This window comes from Sander vitreus, chromosome 13, assembly GCF_031162955.1.
Source record: "Sander vitreus isolate 19-12246 chromosome 13, sanVit1, whole genome shotgun sequence".
NCBI lineage: Eukaryota > Metazoa > Chordata > Actinopteri > Perciformes > Percidae > Sander > Sander vitreus.
Genome location: NC_135867.1, coordinates 13,982,394 through 13,999,770, shown reverse-complemented (window position 1 = coordinate 13,999,770; position 17,377 = coordinate 13,982,394). Strand labels below are relative to the sequence as shown.

At 41.5% G+C, this 17,377-nt stretch overlaps 2 protein-coding genes across 2 annotated transcripts in view; one reads left to right on the top strand and one right to left on the bottom strand.

Annotated features, from left to right (window-relative positions):
- The window catches only part of pds5b (PDS5 cohesin associated factor B), a 34,296-nt gene extending 20,609 nt beyond the window's left edge, over positions 1-13,687 (bottom strand). Inside the window, exons 1-4 of the mRNA XM_078265791.1 lie at positions 13,581-13,687; positions 4,121-4,248; positions 3,549-3,752; positions 3,124-3,210 (exon numbers count right to left, since the gene is read on the bottom strand). Coding sequence (XP_078121917.1) covers positions 3,124-3,210; positions 3,549-3,752; positions 4,121-4,228 — 399 coding nt within the window. The 5' untranslated portion in view covers positions 4,229-4,248; positions 13,581-13,687. The remainder of the gene's footprint in view (positions 1-3,123; positions 3,211-3,548; positions 3,753-4,120; positions 4,249-13,580) is intronic.
- Positions 13,688-15,358: 1,671 nt separating this feature from the next.
- Positions 15,359-17,275, top strand: zar1l (zygote arrest 1-like). Its single transcript, XM_078266249.1, has 4 exons — positions 15,359-15,952; positions 16,653-16,745; positions 16,847-16,921; positions 17,060-17,275. Exons 1-4 carry the CDS (start codon positions 15,359-15,361, stop codon positions 17,201-17,203), a joined length of 906 nt encoding a protein of 301 aa, XP_078122375.1. The 3' UTR covers positions 17,204-17,275.
- Positions 17,276-17,377: the final 102 nt, after the last annotated feature.

Here is a 17,377-nt window from a genome sequence, read left to right as displayed (position 1 = left end):
GTTTTATATAGTTTGTTTGCTTTGGTCCAAATCAGCTGGCGAGTTTGTAAACTTGGAGCAATGTCCCCATGGTTCTGTTTCGTTTCACACTTGGAATAATCCAAGCGTACCAAAATGAGTCATTACAAATCATGCACGAAAGTCATTTCTCTTATTGGTCAGCTCTGGGGCGGAGGCAAGAAAGTAAATACAGGAAGAAGGTCCTGTGTGACTAGTGTATATTTCTTGCAACTCCATGATCAAACTAGCTCATTACATTAAATAATTGCACAATGTTTCACGAGCAGACGTAGACTTCACTCTTCTCTGCCGGTGTCTATCTCCAACATTAGCGGCGGCTGGTTTGACCAAGGAGATGAGAGTGACAGACGGCGAGCTTGACTGCGGTCTATTTCTGTTAAGGAGAAACACTGCAAGCTGCTACAGTTTGCTGCTCTGCCGCATCCGAGATTGCAAAGTACACCTGACTATAGGAGACATTAGCTCAGTCGACTTGCGGAGTACACATAGTTGGCGCGGTTCTCACCACAAACGAAACTCTCCAAAGTTCGACTGAAAGCGTACCGAGACCACCTCGTCAGGCACAGACATTTATATATATGGGCGCTTTCACACCCGCCTCGTTTAGTTCGGTTGAATCGAACTAGAATTAAATGAGCTGGTTTCACCATGGAGATCCAAGAAATATGCACTAGTCCAGAACACAGGACCTTCTTCCTGTATTTACTTTCTTGATCCCACCCCCAGACACATCCGACCAATAAGAGGAGTAGACGTTCTTGAGGGATTTGTAATGGCCCATTTTGGTACGCATTTTTCCAGGTGTGAAACCAAACCGAACCGAGGGCAAATGGCTCCAAGTTTGCAAACTCACCAACTGATTCAGACCAAAGCAATTGAACTACAGGTGTGAAAACGCCCTATGTCTATGGTCAAGCAGGTCTCGGTATGCTTGTTTGGTCAGCTTTTGGTGCGCATCCGAGTGCGAGATTCCCGCGTTCTCACCTAACCCAAACGAACCGCACCAAGGGGGGAAACAGTCTAATGTGATTCAACCGAACTAAATGAGGTACGTGTGAAAGCGCCCTAAGTTAACTTTAACCAGGCGGTTCTATGTGAAAAGCAACAACGGCAGAGAGAAACAGACGTACCGTAATTCCTCAAATAAAAACCGGTAGTCAATTAAAAGCTGGGCCTCTTATAGTGTATAATCTACCAGCAATACCGTAGTACCTTTGAAATAAGTACCCGGTACATTTACAGGGTTCAAACTGACACATTGGTGGCGTTTGATTAATTCTGACCCAAGTTGCTTTGTTGCCCTTCTGGCTTTTGTTGTATATTGTAATATTTTTGCAAATGTTGGTTAAAAAATGAATGATCTCTGTCCACTGGAACGCTATGGCTTTTCATTTAAAACAGTTTATTTAAAACAATTATACTTATCAAACAGATGGAATTAGAAATAAAGGCCTGCCTCTAACAAAAGCCTGCTTCAAATAAAAGCCTGGTACCTTCTGCAGTTCAGGTAAATAAAGGCCCCGGTTTTTATTTGAGGAATTACGGTAACTAAACATGTTTGCTGTCTGGGAGTTCCTTGTGAACTCATGGAAGACGGTACCGTCCGCTGGCTGTGTGGTGATGCCAGGCTTCAAAGCAGCGGGCTGTGGGGTCCAGAAGACTGACGTTCCCTCCAGATAACATGTAAATCACACTCTGCTTGCCCTCTCCACTCCACACCAAAACAGTAACAGAAAGTTGAGAAGACGAAAAACGTAACCTACTACAAATTACATCTAACCCAAAACCAGGTGGCTTCATCCAGAGAGGTATTTCATAAAAGGACCCCAGTTAGGCCAGGCTTACTTTCAAGAAATTCTGTTTCATAAAAGAGGTTTAGTTAAGTCTGACGTAAATTACCTTGGAAACTTATCCATAACATTTCAGGATAAGCTTCATGCCTAATGACCCCCTACAGACCGGTTTTAAAAATTACTCTGCTTTGAATGTTTTTTTTTTGTTTTTTTCCACCAGAATAAAGTTCAATTCCCCATATACATTTTTTAACTTACATTTACTTCTCTATCCTCATTTTCAAGATATGAATACTCAAATATTGTCATTTCAAGATGTCTCAGTCTCCTACTTCACTATAAACTCCTCTCAGTGTTTTTGCTCAGGAGGCAAGTGTCCACATCACACCCGTTTAAGTTGCACATTAGACCACTATTGTCTTCCAAACTAGTGTCACAACTAACTCATGTCAGAATTCATGATCATGCATACACGTCTAAAAAAAAAAAAAAAACAACCTTTCAGCACGAGTAAAAACAGCCTTCTAGTGTCAAACTCTGCACATACATAACTCTGCACAGTGAATCTCAAACATGAAGTAAAGTAACAAACGGAAAGGGGCTTTCAATCAGCCAGACAGAAACAGTAGCTGCATCTCATGCCCCTTATTTGATAGCTCCTCGACTCCTCGGCTGAACCGGCAGTTGTTCTGTCCCTCCTCGGTGAAGTCTGTCTCAAAGCTCTATTTCTGCCCCGAGGTGCGAGCATTGAGGAGGGATCATCGAGGAGCTATAGTTGAGGATACACGAGAGCAGCCTTCCTGGAAGCCGTGCAGCTGAAGGAGTTGCTAACTCCGCCAAAACAGCTGACAAATTCATGTGACGGTTCAGAGGAAAGGACGTCTCATCCATCTAAGACACATTTGCTCGTTGCCTCTCTCCTCCCATGATTTCCTCGCGTCTCTCCAGGGACTCCTCGGTGGGAGGGACTAAGACGCAAGGAAGGGAGGCAAGTGGAGGAGTCGGGGATGCAATTTAAAGGCTATGGGGCGTACCCAGTGTTTGGTTGTTTCCTGAAAGATCTCCTTCCCCGGCTACATTGTGAACATGAAATTTGCAGCAAGTTCACAATAACCCCCGAGCCTTCTTTATGAAATACCACTCAAGTTAGGGATGCAAACTCTCTCTCTACAACGCTAAACGTTGAAAGTCACATTTCTAGATTTGATTCTAAGGGATTCAGACTTAACAAGGAGATACAAAACCGGATTTGATAAAATGCGATCAAACCCCAACCCTCACACTGATCCATACACACACCGTCACATACCTCAAGCAGGTAGAAGTATCTGTTGAACTGGGCACTTTTAGTGTCCTCCAGTCCTTTGAGCTGTCTTGTGATGAACATGAAAATGTCCTGGAGAAAGAAAGAAACGCACATGGTGAATGCTCTACACACACAAATGTAGTCATTAGAAAAACATAACTTGTTACTGAATGTTAATTTGTGCCCGTCTAATAAACTGTCTGAGTGCTGTCAAGTCTCCAGCCAAATGATACACACATTTCAGGCCAACTTCCACAAAACAATTGGCAAATGAAAATACAAATCTATTTGTCAGAATTAAGTGAATATTCCAGAGAAGATGCAACAGGGTAATGTAATTCCAACAGTGAGTAATCCTGATGGAGCAGCGTGATGTCATTTTGCAGTATTTTGTTTAATGTACCCGAGCAATATGGTCATCATCTTACTTTGAGTTTATCTGGGGAGGTGTAGGGTGCCTCTGGGGCGTAAATCCTAAATATGTCTGCCAGACAGCAGGCCACCAGCAGACGCACGTCCTTATCTGGATGTTTGAGGAAGAAGTCTGAGGCCAGGTGGAGGGCCAGGTTCAGGTACAGCTCCTTCTCTTCCTCAGAGTCCTGGTCCATGTCCATGAAGGTCTTCACAACCATCTGAAAGAGGGGTGGGGGGATATTGATTTGGGGGAGAAGGTGCAGGAGGTTGGTGGCTGGAAACTAGATAGCTAGGTGAGTTTTTAACTAGCTCAAATGTGCAAGGAGGTTTAAAGTCTCTTAGTGGCATTCCATTTGTTCAGTTACACCATGACAAGTCAAAAAGCAAACTTCAAATAAAAAATTCTTTCAATAATGCATCAGCACTAATTAATAAATCAATTCATGGTGAATTACACAAAAAAGTAAAACTTTTAAAATCTTAACATAGAATTTAAATATTACTACCAATTACCTATACTAACAACAACAAAACAGTGTGCAAACACACAGTAAACAGAGGAGACGCTGCTGCAGCAGAAGCTGACCTTGAGCCTGCGGACCATTTCTTCTTTGGAGATTTTGTCAGAGATCTCCTTGACCCCCGGGGGGTAGGTCACCTTCCCGTCTGTGACTCGAGCTTTAGAGTGAGCCATTCTCTTTAGCTCTTCACTGCCTGAGGAAAGACAGAGTAACGTAATAAATTAGAGAAGAGTCAGAAAGAAGGGGAGACCGAGAACACAGAAAGAGGGACTAAAAACCTAAAACCTTGAAGATTTGCTGAACCTCAAACAAAAAAAACAGCAAGAAAAGGCACATTATTAACTATTTGGAACCCAAGGCAAATCCTTTGAATACTTGGAGCTTCGAAAGAGGTCTGCAATAGAGACTTTTGAAATATTCAGCAAGGTATTCCTAAGGCAGTAGACTTCGACCAGCTCTGAATCACAGATGGAATTGCTGCATTCAGAGAGCAGGCTGACTTTTCACTGCGAGCTGCTGCTACCATTGTGCACATTTCATTACCATGGCCACTAGCCTGTCAAGGATTACACCCAATTCTTGTTTAGGGCATTCACATGATGCAAAATGTGCTTTGACTTTAAACTGAGTACACTGCTAATTATCAGAATCTGATATAACAGTAAGGGAATTTTACCATGCAAGGAATTTGCTTCGGTGTATCGTTGCATTACATAAAACACAGTAAGAGAAAATGTAATTAAATAAAAGCAAGTATTGCAATAACCAAGAAACATATAGAAGAAAAGGACAATACAAATGTGAAAAAACTAAAGTTTGAAACAACATATGCGAATTAAAATAAGAGAGCTGTGCAGTTTTTAGAAGTGGTCATTTTGTGCAGAAATAATTTTCCAAAGAAAGTGCAAAGGTTCACAATACAAAGTGTAAAAAGAAATGCACTGCAGAGATATAGTCCCAAAAATGTGCATTAATGTAATGCATATAGACCGATGTGAAGGCTCATGGCATGATCAGCCACGCTGCACTTTACACTGCTCTTCGGCAACAGCTACTTAACTGACCCGTCTCACCTTGCCACTGCTTGTTGTCCATTAAAGATATTAAAAACAAATTTGTCCAACTGGGAATATGATTTCATTTTACCTACATCAGACAAACTGAAGCCTGACTCATAGTTCATGAATATACAAAAGTCTGTGTGGTGGACCGGAGTGTGCAATGATTAAAAATGTTTTATGATTTGATACTTTTATAGAGGGAGTTCATAAAATATGTACAGCATCCAATTAATTTTGTGATCAATAAATTAGAAGACTACAATTTAAAAAAAATAGCCTCAGGCAAAGCACTACAATCAGAGGGCAGATAGCAGTATTAACCAAAACGATACTTTCCTCCAGCCTCATGTTATGGTATCTTTTCATGCTAGTTTCCTCAACTGTTCAGGTCAAAGTTTACAGGATGTTATGACTCAAAACTGATGTTATCATCTTCCTCCTTTCTTTTGACTGAAAATAACCATTTTACACATTAAAAATACAAAACCTACAAGTAACTAAATTAATTTAATATATTGCCCAACCCTAATATCACCTGAAAGCTGCAGCTAATTAACATTAATTCCACAATGCACGGCTCAACAGTAACGGTTGCCCTTTGCAACCAGATTGAGAGTGTGTGTGTATGTATATATATATATATATATATATATATATATATATATAAAAATCAAAAATGGAAAACCTGATTTCAAAAGAAGTCAATATTTTGTGTTTGTCTCCATAAAGTTTAAATACTACGTTCGTGCGCAACACAACATTTCAGCTGTTGTGCGAACGGTACATGTATTCGTATTGAACCGAAACGGTACAGGCGGCATGGTTTGGTGCATGAATTTACACGGTATAAAAATAAATAAAACTTAATAAAACAAATTAATTAATGTAATGCGGAACTACTGTTAGATACGTGGGTTCTAGGGACACCTAATCTGTAGCCCCGCCTTAGCTCTGAAGCTAGCCGAGCTTCGCCTACATGCAGTTTTTTGTCAGGTCGACGGTCCAGTGAGCGAGTCAGAGATAGCAGCACTAAAGGACGAGTATGGCGAGTGGGGGCGACCCACAAGAGTTAGAGGACCCGCCGGCCTCTTTAAGTTTGGGAAACCTGGAGCCTCCCGTGTCATGCCATCTCGTCTCATGCCCACCCGCCTGGTGGCGTCCTCCGGGTCAGTTACAGTAGTACAAGCGAGAGAATGGTGGATAAGACGAGGACTGTGTGTCGGCGTTGTTCAGCAGTTGTTGGGTATGTGAGTGGAAATACATCTAACATGCTAACGCTTATCCGACGCCATCACCCAGATGTACCAATCACTGGAACGAGACAAAAAAGAAAAAAACTGTCCAACTTCTCCTCCCTACAGTGCTTAACCAGCCTTTAGATACAAATAGGGCTTCAAGTATTTACTGCATGTACTCGAACCTCGATACAACATTCCATCCCGTCCACATATTTTTTGTTATTATTCTATGTAATTTGCACATTCATAAACAAGAGATGCTGTATTTTCATTTTTTATAGCTGATTGTCTTATTTTGTTTACAAGTTACAGATGGAGTCTGGAGATGATGTGGGGTACTTATTGTTTACATCTTACTTTACACACTTCAGGCTGTTGCAGCTAGCTCAGGGGAGAGACTGTATGACACTAGGTGGTACAGCTTGAGACATGCACAATATAAAAAAAATAAATAAAAAAGCCTTCTGCATTTTTGTTTTGCTTTTCTCTCCATTGTACCGAACTCGTACCAAACCATGATGTCTGAACCGAACCGTGACTTCTGTGTACCGTTCCACCCCTACTTTGCGCACGCACGCACGCGTTTGCCGTGACAAGATACAGGCAACGCAATTTTCTGTTCATGTTAACGGCACGTTAAAATCTGGTGCTAATATAGCACCAGTGCCCGGTATCTACCAGACAGAATAGCAATGCGGATTTCGGTTCCTTATTATGGTGCCACTTAAATGTCTGCGTTGCTCTCTGGTGCTCTGAAACCCTAACTCTATGGCTGTGTTTTTGTAATTCAATAAGAACCACCATCCAGGAGAAAAAAAAAAGGTAAATGGCTAAATTTATATGCCACTTTTATCCAATGTGCTTTACAATTTGCCACCTATTCACATACACACTCACGGTGGCACAGCGGTGGAAACTGTGGTGAAATCAGATGGCTGATTAATCAATGCATTATAGCCAATGGTAATGATTCTGCTGTACATTCTGCTGCGGGTATTTCCTACAGGAAATTGGTTAACTGAGGTGTTAAGCATCAAACTCCCCAAAACTGAGCTTGCATGTTAGTTTGTCTTTGCGAGGCTGATAAAGGAGCTTGAGCACATGCGGTTTACAATCAGGGATTTTGTTAGACAAATGTGGAAAAAATGTAAGTGCATTTATACAACTGAGAGTTAAAAAAAGCTCCCAACAAAATCCAACCTCATGGTCTTAATTGGGTTGTAGAGGTATTTTTACACAGTATTTGAGTACCTTGCCTCTCCCTTTGAGATTATTAACCAGATCCATGTATGTCCCAATTTAATTTAGTCTTAAGAGTTCCAGTTTCTTTGTTTTAAAACTTTTGTAAAAAGCTTATTGTAAGCTGAGTAACTCAGTGTCCTTTTAAGGTTATGTGACAATTGCACAGCTCCAGTTGTGATTTTATAGCACCACTTGTTGACATTTGATTTGGAGACCTAGTTCACAAGAGAAAATCTAAAAATCTGCTTAAGTCCCCCAACGCTGCCCTGTCAAAAAATCCACAGAGATACACCTTGCTTTAGAGATGCAACAATAAGCCTATTTCAGAGATCTTCAACAGGTTTTAAATATGTCTGAAAATATACATTTACAAGCATCCAACATATTATTAGTAAAAATAAGTTTTTTTTAATGTACACAACATTGATGATAGACTTACTGGCCTACAGCTAAGGTAGCTATCCACAGATACAGTTAAAGGTCTAATATGTAATACATTTACTGTAATAAATCCAAAAATGACCCCAATGCGTCATCAGATATTAAGGAAACATGCTAAGTTGAAATACTTTCTTCTCCGACAACAATGCTAATGCCAGTATTTTCTCCTTTTGAAATTTCCGTTCCGTAACGGAATTTCTGTTTTGGCTTGTGTGTTGTTATCAACTGCCCAGTTTGACAGCCAGGTCGGGTTGCCAGATATACATGTAAAATCTCACACACACGCGACTCTCGGTTCCTTAGCATAACGAGGAGTGAACCCTCTTGTCAGCCGCATGGTCTTTGTGTGGGGGGGGGACGGGAATCCTGGCCGTGTTACTCGGCATCCTGTTTTCTCCCTTTCATTCCGAAGCAAAGTAAGAGAGAGTGTGAGTGTGTGAGAGTGAGAGTGTGTGTGTGTGTGTGTCAGCCCGCCCCCGCGAAGCTCCGACCTGCAGATAGCAGAACAAAGTAGCTGCACCTTCGCCAAAATGAAGACTGAAAACAGAACTATTTTGGTACAAACATTTACTCGCCATGTGGCAGATAGCCACATAGTTATAGATAGATATAATTTATTAATTATATATATTATTTAAATTTAATATTTAGTGTTTAATAAATAATTGTTAAATGTAGTACAGAGTCTGTAGAGTCTGCCAGTACCAATTACCTGGGACAACATACGTGTCACAAACGGCAATTCCACAACTGTACAACAGCGTGAAAGAGACATACAAAAAGAGATCAAAGACATATTGTGGATATTTAAAATGTCTTCCAGTTCCAGTGTATTGATCTTTGAAAATGTGTAACTGCATTATTATGCCTGGCTTTGTGAAACAAGCATCTAGCAACATTGTTGGATGCTGTGGTCTCAGCCTGGCAACCAACGTGAACTTCGAGTCTGGGGAGGAGAGAAATACTATCTGTCAGTAGGGCTGGGACGATTAGTCGACGTAATCGGTTACGTAAATGCGTTGACACAGATAATTTGCGTTGACGCGTAGAAATCTAAGAACAACGTGGCTGCCTCCAGCAACAGCGCAAGTATGGATTCCTCGCAAGTTCAACATGTTGAGAAAAAGGCTCGCAACACAGTCTCCTAAAGTGTGGGAGTATTTTACTCTTAATGCCAACAACAACGTGGTAGTCTGTAGACTTTGTAAAATGCAGTTGGCATATCACACAAGCACGACGGCGATGCAAGAACACCTGAAGAGGAGACACCCTGGATCCCTGAGTCAGGATCACAGCAGCAAAAAACTGTAAGTTCTGCTCACCTCTTTGTCCCTTTCCCTCCCAAGTAGAGTTTAGATTCTCTGCCTGAGCCCGAACTCAGTATTTCCCGCCACTATCCTCGGGCCGGGCTCTTGATCAAGCGTTTGTGTTGGTTTTTTTTGTCATTACTTTATTAGCCTAATTGGGTGGGGAGAAAGCTATGCCTCTCCAGCTTCTCCCACATCTCTGGATATATGTCCTGCACTGACTTGAGTGTGAGGTAAACTGTGCTGAAATCGTGTCTCCCCCATCTGTAGCACTGTCTTCGATAATTGCGCAACCAGGCCAGATTTTTTCAGATATCTCACAAGTCCTTTATAGCGTCAGTTATAACGGCCCACATATTAAAAATCGGGCTCGGGCTCATAATTCCAGTTAATGTGTCGGGCCGGGCTCGGACACAACGTGCACGGGCTCGGGTAGGGTCAGGCTTGATTGTTTGGGCCCGATCTAAGCTTTAGAAGCAATATTTTGAAATGGGGGCGTTGAGGTGCCCTTTGGGGGTGTTTGTTTAAAAGCTAGTTTAAACCAAAGATTCACAATAACAATACATGTTTACACTTTAAAACTACTTGCAAAAAACAGTGGTCTGTAACACTAAAACCTGCCAGTTCACGGCACTGCAACTGGACGAGACGGAGCATAACACTTCTTCTCTTCTGTGAGCTTTGTTTGGCGCAGCTCCGCGCTGCCTTCATGGAAACGGGACGTCAGAGCATCATCTTAAATGAGCTCCATACTTCAGCGTGATGCTGCGTTCAGATAAAAAAAAAAAAAAAAGCAATTGCCGCAGGCTGGTGCGACGTCCTCTTGTGTTCTTTAACCCCCCAATGTAGCACAAGTAGACTTTATATTTCACAGTAACAGTTTTTCGTCAGATCCTTTATAGAACACAACGTTTCCTACTGCACCTCAAGGCAGCTTCATTTCACAGAGAAAGAAAAGAGATGAGCGAGAGACGTCCACTGTGCTTTGTTGTTTGGCAAACATTTAGCGGTTTCCAAAAAAAATAAATAAATAAAAATAAAAAATAAATAAAAAAAAAGTAGTGATGCGCGCCCTCTGGTCGCGCGCTCAAAATCCTGGTGTGCCAGCGAGCTCTACGTCATTTTGACATCACATTGGCGCGCGCAAGGTCGGCTACGGCGACTGTAAAACGGCCTTGAGGCGGTAGTAAATCTGCAATGTAAAATGGAGGACGGGGCACCGAGGCCGAGTCGAGCCGAGTAGAGCTGGTACTAGCAGTGGGTAAGCGCCATAAATAGCTTTGGGTTTTGGACTGTTGGTCGCACAAAACATTTGAAAATGTCACAATGGGCTGTGGGAATTATATCAAGCATTTTTCATTTTCTTACATTTTATAAACAAACTGATTAATCAAGAAAACAATCTGAAGATTAATCCATAAGGAAAATAATTGGTAAATTGCAGCCCTACATTGCTTTATTTCATTTTTAGTTTTAATTATCCTACCACTGTTGTGCTCAGTATTTCAATAAAACAATTCTGTACCTCGTTTATACAATGTGCAAGCCATGCAATCTACTATATTTCAAACAAGTAACAACAAACAGGCCTTCCTTCACAACCTGCAGCCATGTTCGATTTCAATCAGTAACAAAATCTCATTTTGACAAAACGTTTTGACCCCTGTGATATAACTGCAGTATAATGTTGTAAAGAGGTAGTTGGTGTAATTTCACAGCACGCAAAAAAAGCAGTAGTGATTTGTCTCTTCATATGTCACACTACCTGCTTCCACTGGTTAAATACCAGAGTTGCACAAGCATTTGTGGCTTCTGGACATAAAAGGACGTTTTCCTGCTGTGCTTCAATATCTCATTCTACAACAACCACCTCTCCCAAGGGAGTCAGCGAAACAAGCTTATACTAGGCTACCTTTTAAAGAAATCACTGCATATATACTGCTACTAAAATCATGTTATGAATGGACACATAACTTTTCTGCTGTCTTGAGAAGTCACTTCTCACAAATGATGTTGCTTTTTATCATTAAAGGAGAATTGCTTATTATAAAGCTGGGTCAGTAGGTCTGCCGTCTGACAAAAGCGCTTGCTGGGTTTGATTTAAAGGCCCAGCCGAAATACTGAGTTTTGAATAACAAGCAAACAATTTCCATTTATCCCCCGCTGAGGGTTTTCTATATCTGCTGCTTCTGCTCTCCCCACTTTACCCCTTTAACACAGCTGCCAGCAGAAATATGAAGACTCTGAGCAGCCCTAACCTAATCTGAACCTTGACACAGACATCCTTTGTTTTAACCCTGTGAGTGATCACTGGGAAGAGAGTGACTGTGAGCAAACAGAGGGAGGACTGGACACCAGCTGGTTTTAAGGGTGAACTCAACAACCTCCACATGGGCACAAACACAAAGTGAAGGAAACCAGCTGAACAGGGAAGCACTGTCAAAGAGAGTTTAGCTTTCCCCAAATCAAAAAGGAAAAATACATTTTCTTAACGGAGCATGCCTCTGCCAAATCTGAACCAGTGAAGGCCGGCCAGAAACAACAACAAAGCAGAGAAGGAAGGATTGAAATGAGTCCAAAAGGTTATGAGAATGAGACAAGGTGGGAGTAAACCTCCAAAGAAGCCATATGACATGTCATCTACAAACAGACAACGCTGCTGAATGACGTCTTGGGTTATTAGGCATGACATTTTTAACTCCTCTGTATCCATTCAACACACGCAAACCATCGCAGAGAAATAAAGTAGAGACTACAATTGTGGCTTTGTAGGGCAAAAAAATGTGACCAAACATCATTTTGTTCAGTTTTTCTTTTAGTTGGGAAAAATAAAGTTGAAGGGGAGCAGCCTGCATTAGGTCTAGAAAGAGGACAAACTAATTACCAAAATTAACTCCAACCAGAAGTGTTACAAAGTGGTTCTTGATGAAACACTGGTCCATGTGGTTTTGTGCATATCCATTTAAAAATGATAACAAGCAAGAATACTAGCTGCTGAAACACAATTTTATTTGGTAATGCTACCATAAATCATTACAATAAACTCCAATTTTGGTTTTTAGGAGAATTTATTCTTAACAGTACTGATTTTAAGTGTTATATGGTAACAAAACCCTCCAACAAACTGTTTAATAACAACAAAAACTTAATACATGGCGATAGAATCAGATATTTCAGAGACTTCTTACAACCTGTGATCCGTTGACCAATCCGCAGTGCTGATAGCTGTCAAAACAAATGCACTGCAGCACCCTGAAGCTGTCTGTCCTAACTCAGTTTATAAGACAACATTCAGTGTTCAGTTTCATAAATAACTCCTCCTGTCTTTGGGGTTTCTACAACCGCTACTCCTTCGTTCAAAGCCTTTTGTTTGCGAATTTAATATCAGTAGCTAAGTGTGCAGGTGTGCTGTTTTCAAGCATGCATAATAAGTAAGATATCCCCCTAATATCTGGTAAATTGATTAATTATGGAACCGATCAACCACTAAATAAACCACGTACGCTGCGAAACGATAACGTTTTCTCTGCAATAAAAAAGCAACGCGCCGTGTACAAGTAACGTTAGCTCACAATAATGAGTCACAGCTAAAATAATTTAGCATTGGAACATCCACTAAATTATAAGTTAATGTTTGTTAACATTAGTTAGCAGATTAAGACGAAAATGTATTATGAATAGAGTCGAGTATTGTTATGGTACAACAGCATTGCAAGGCCAGGGACTATGATATAGCCAGACTGCCTTGTTGCCGTAATGTTGACCGTGGCTAATCTAGTTAGCTGCTAGCTGGTGTGCACATCTCGCTAGCGACAACACTGGGTAGCGTAACCGAGCTAACGTTAGCAGCAGCAATCTCAGTGACAGAGGGCGGACAGATAGTAACGTTGCACTGAACAAAACACCCGGCTAACTACCGTTATATCGTTATAAGTATCCCGACCTCAATCATACAACCAAGGGGAGTCATGCTGCCGGGGAATTGAGCCTAGCAAACGGGCTAGTATTTCACTAGCTAACCATTTTGCACCGCAGGACCAGGTCAACCAGCGCTGTGAATCGGACACGGCTGCCGAGAACACAGGCGAGCAAGGCGGGCTTCGCTCCGCCTATTAGCGCTGGAAACCGGGCTACTCCGCGAATACATCCTGGGTTATACCTCGTTGTTCGCAGCAGCACCTGGAATATTCCGATATTTCAATTAAAAAAGATTAGCTTATTTGTGCATTATCTTACCTGTTACGGTGAATTGTGATCAATCGTGTCCTCCTCTGCAGCTCTCTTCCCCCTCCTAGCTCCAAAATGGCGCCAATATGTGTAGATTCAGTGCCCATGGGTACAAACCATCAATGGGCGTGTAGCGCCACCTATAGAGCGAATGCATGTAGGCCTTCAAGTAGTGCCCGTATGATCCTTTACTTAATGTAAATTAGGCCTACTACAAATTCATATAGTTTTAAGATTTAAGATTATTGAAAATCCAAACAGACGTTTTAACTAGGACAATATTTATAGTGTATAGACAATTTTCGCTGTAAAGATTATTCTGACTAGCCTAGAAATCTAGACGCACCCTAGCGGCAGCAAATAGTTGAAAAACAGGCTATGATTGAGAATGGGTAATTTGATTTTGATGGAAAATAACATTGTTTTGTTTTTTCATAGCATGTAGAGCGGGGTTTGTTTACCCAATGCTGCTCAGTGGTTAATAATTGTATTTTGATATCTTAAAAAATAAATAACAAAAAAAACATTAGTTCCTTTGAAACACTGAAACAGGCATAGTGTGCAGAGGATATGCTAAACAGCACAACATGCATCACAAGGTGCCATTTTGACAGTTTACTGCCTTGTTCGGTCATCGCTCTAAAATTGAAACCTCAGTATTCCGACAGCACTTGGACGCACCAACAGTGTTTGAAATGAGGTATTTTTTTTGTGCGAAAATGATAAATTATACAGGGTCGCAAAAAACATGCTCTTATTAGGGTGACATTCATGTCTCTTCCGAGTAAACCCTATTTACGATCCATTTAGCTGCTTGTCAATAGTGCTATTCATATCCTAAAGATGCTGTCTATTAAAGAGTATTTTATCAAGTCAGTGTGCCTCTTTTCATACAGCGTTTTCTCAGATGCTCTGAACCTTTCATTTCCCCCTTTCCTTACCCTGCTAAACTACTCATTTAAATGACACTTTCCCATTCAAGAACATCTGTGCCTCTTGTAAACTATAGGTGCATTTATTTTGGTTACACTTGTCATTAACGGAGCTAATTGCTGATTTCCTTGATTCTTCTGAGAAATCGACATGATTGTAAGCCACCATAAAGAACTTGCCATACTGGTTTACAGAACATCAACCAACTTGCTTCTGCGTCTCTGGCCAATATGACCTAGGGGGACCTCCAATATAATGTTTCAGATTTGCACCCCTCAAATACGCACTATAGGCTACTGCAGAAAATTAGAAATACATTGATAGTCAATCAGAGAGTAATAAGTGTGAATGGTTATCTTGAAAGCATAAAAGCTGTTTGAGGTAAACGCCTACAGATTAGTGGGCACATTGCCTCTGTTTTCAGCAGTAGGCTAAACTTTTGCTGCTGAAAGAGAGTTTAACTAGGCTAAATAACAGTGGAGTTATATTTTCAGGCTGAAAAGAAATACATTTCACCTAAATAACACAGACCTTAACCGTGAACATAATCCCATTGCTTGGAATTAATTAGGCCTAGCTACATTTGGCTATTTGATCTAACATTTAAGACTAATTAACATGTATTATTTAAGATGAACCACAGAATTTAGAACTATGTTGGTTGATTGTTTTTTTAACACAATAGACACAACATTTTTTAAACCTCGCTGAAGAATCCTAAATATTTCTGAATATAGCAGCCCGATTGGAGGACGTAGGCTACTGGCCTGTTCTCAATAAACCAATTAGTGCTGCAAGAAGGCAACTGTTTAAATCAGAGCAGGAAGAACTTGGACTGGTTTCATGGCTCCAGGATGGAGGGGTTCCTGTCCACGCTTCCACCGTACAATGTCTGCACTAAACCGATGTGGGCTCCCCCAGCTCAGGACAGCAGCTGGGGAAAGATAGAGGGCCGCTTCATGACCCCCCAGGGCCTCAACTATCTGGAGCTCTGCAAGACCATCCTGTCCCAGGTCAACCCCAGTTTACCCCCTCGACTCAAGAAAGCGAACACCAAAGAGTGCGGCGTGCAAGTAAACGCCAAAGTGGATAAAATCGTGCAGTGCTCGCTGGGTCCCAAAACACTGTTCTGCTTGGAGGGCGATCATGCCGTGTGCTCAAAGTCCCCCAAGAGCCCGGAGGTGTTCAAACCGGAAGGGAAGGCGCTGTACAACACGCCACCAATGAGCAACATGCGTTTCCTGAGGCCCGTTTCCATCTATTCGCCGGTGTTTGACCGCAGGATCTTCAAGAAGAAACACTCTGATGACGATGGAAGTGAAGGAGAAGCTGAAGCCGCCGAACAGGCCGAGTCTGACAAGGATAATGAGACGGATCACAGTGGCGAGGACACCGTGAAGGACTTAAAGACAACTTTCCACAGGTCTTCAAAGGGGTCCAGCTTTCAGGTGGGTTTCTCAGGAACCCCTGAAGAGAGCGACTCTCCTTGGATTCACATCCACATATTTCACATCCACGTATTGCCACTGTGATAACTAAACACATTTTTCAATTAGGAACATAAGGTCCCTAGCACGTCCCCCTACCAAGTCCCTCTTTTTTACACTGAGGCCTATAAAGGCTGTGTTATAATTTGATTAAATACATTAACTCAGATCATTAGAGTTGATATAGGAAACCTTCAAGATCAGGTAACAAAGACCCACATTTAGGCTCTTATGTTGGTTCATTCTGTGCCTAGGTGGTGCATGTTTCCAAACACATTTTCAATTTAATTAGCACAAGGTAAGGCTTTTATAGCACCTTTTCAAGTCAATTTGACATGTTTTAAATAAGACCTAAGAAGATAAAAGAAACAAGCCAGTGCAAAATGATGCATATAAATATGATTTAAGTAAGTTAAAATAAAATGGCTAAAAATAATCTGAAATTGAAATACACTTAATACATGGAATAATAAAAATTGCAGTGCAAGAAATGAATGTGTGACCAGTGTATAGATGGTAAGCCTGGAGCTTTTGAGGCCCATTTGGTGAGCCGGTCTTGGTTCTGACTCTGAAAGTTTGGGACTTTCATTCATTGTGCCATAAAATCAGACCTGCCTTCATCACAACATAATTGTATCTCTGAAATGTGTCTGTATTATAGTTCCTGGAGCAGAGGTATGGCTTTTTCCACTGCAAAAAGTGCAACATCCGGTGGGAGAGTGCTTATGTGTGGTGCATCTCTGGAACCAGTAAGGTAAGTGGTTGTTTACTGCAATCTATGGTTCAGCGTGCCCGGATTTATGTTTGGCAAATTCTGCATTCATAATTCGGATTAAATTATTTTTATCTTGTCAGGTGTACTACAAGCAGCTCTGCAGGAAGTGTCAGGTGGGGTTTAACCCCTACAGAGTGGAATCCATCCTCTGCAAGGTACATCTACTTGTCTTGCTCAAGGAGTAAATTGGGAATCAAGTCTCTACATTTTTTCCAATTTCTTAAAACTGGAGCAACCTTCAACAGGAGTCAGAAACCTCCTGACTGCTTGCTCTTCTTTCATTCTTCTCTCAGGGCTGCTCTCAGACTTGCTGCAGCTGTGAGAAGAAGCAGAGGCACATTAACATGAAGAGGCCTCACCGCCAGGACCTGTGTTGTCGATGCAAGGGCATGAGGTTGTCCTGTGACGCCACCTACAGCTTCAAATACATTGTCTGAGCTGCCCCATGCTCTATTCCTGAGCAGACATCTAGTACCTGTACATGTCACAAATGGATGTTGTCTCCAGTAACGGACTTTAGATTTAGAAGATTAATATATTCTCCTACCAGAGAGTAGATGAATCTGTGTCTTGGTTTGTTTCTTGGAAGCGACTTCTCAAAAAGGCTGTCT

Bases quoted from the DNA above. Each gene is read 5' to 3' on its own strand.
- zar1l (XM_078266249.1), top strand. From the start codon at position 15,359: ATGGAGGGGTTCCTGTCCACGCTTCCACCGTACAATGTCTGCACTAAA. The intron at 15,953-16,652 runs GTGGGTTTCTCA...TCTGTATTATAG, and splicing joins CAAAGGGGTCCAGCTTTCAG to TTCCTGGAGCAGAGGTATGG. The intron at 16,746-16,846 runs GTAAGTGGTTGT...TTATCTTGTCAG, and splicing joins GCATCTCTGGAACCAGTAAG to GTGTACTACAAGCAGCTCTG.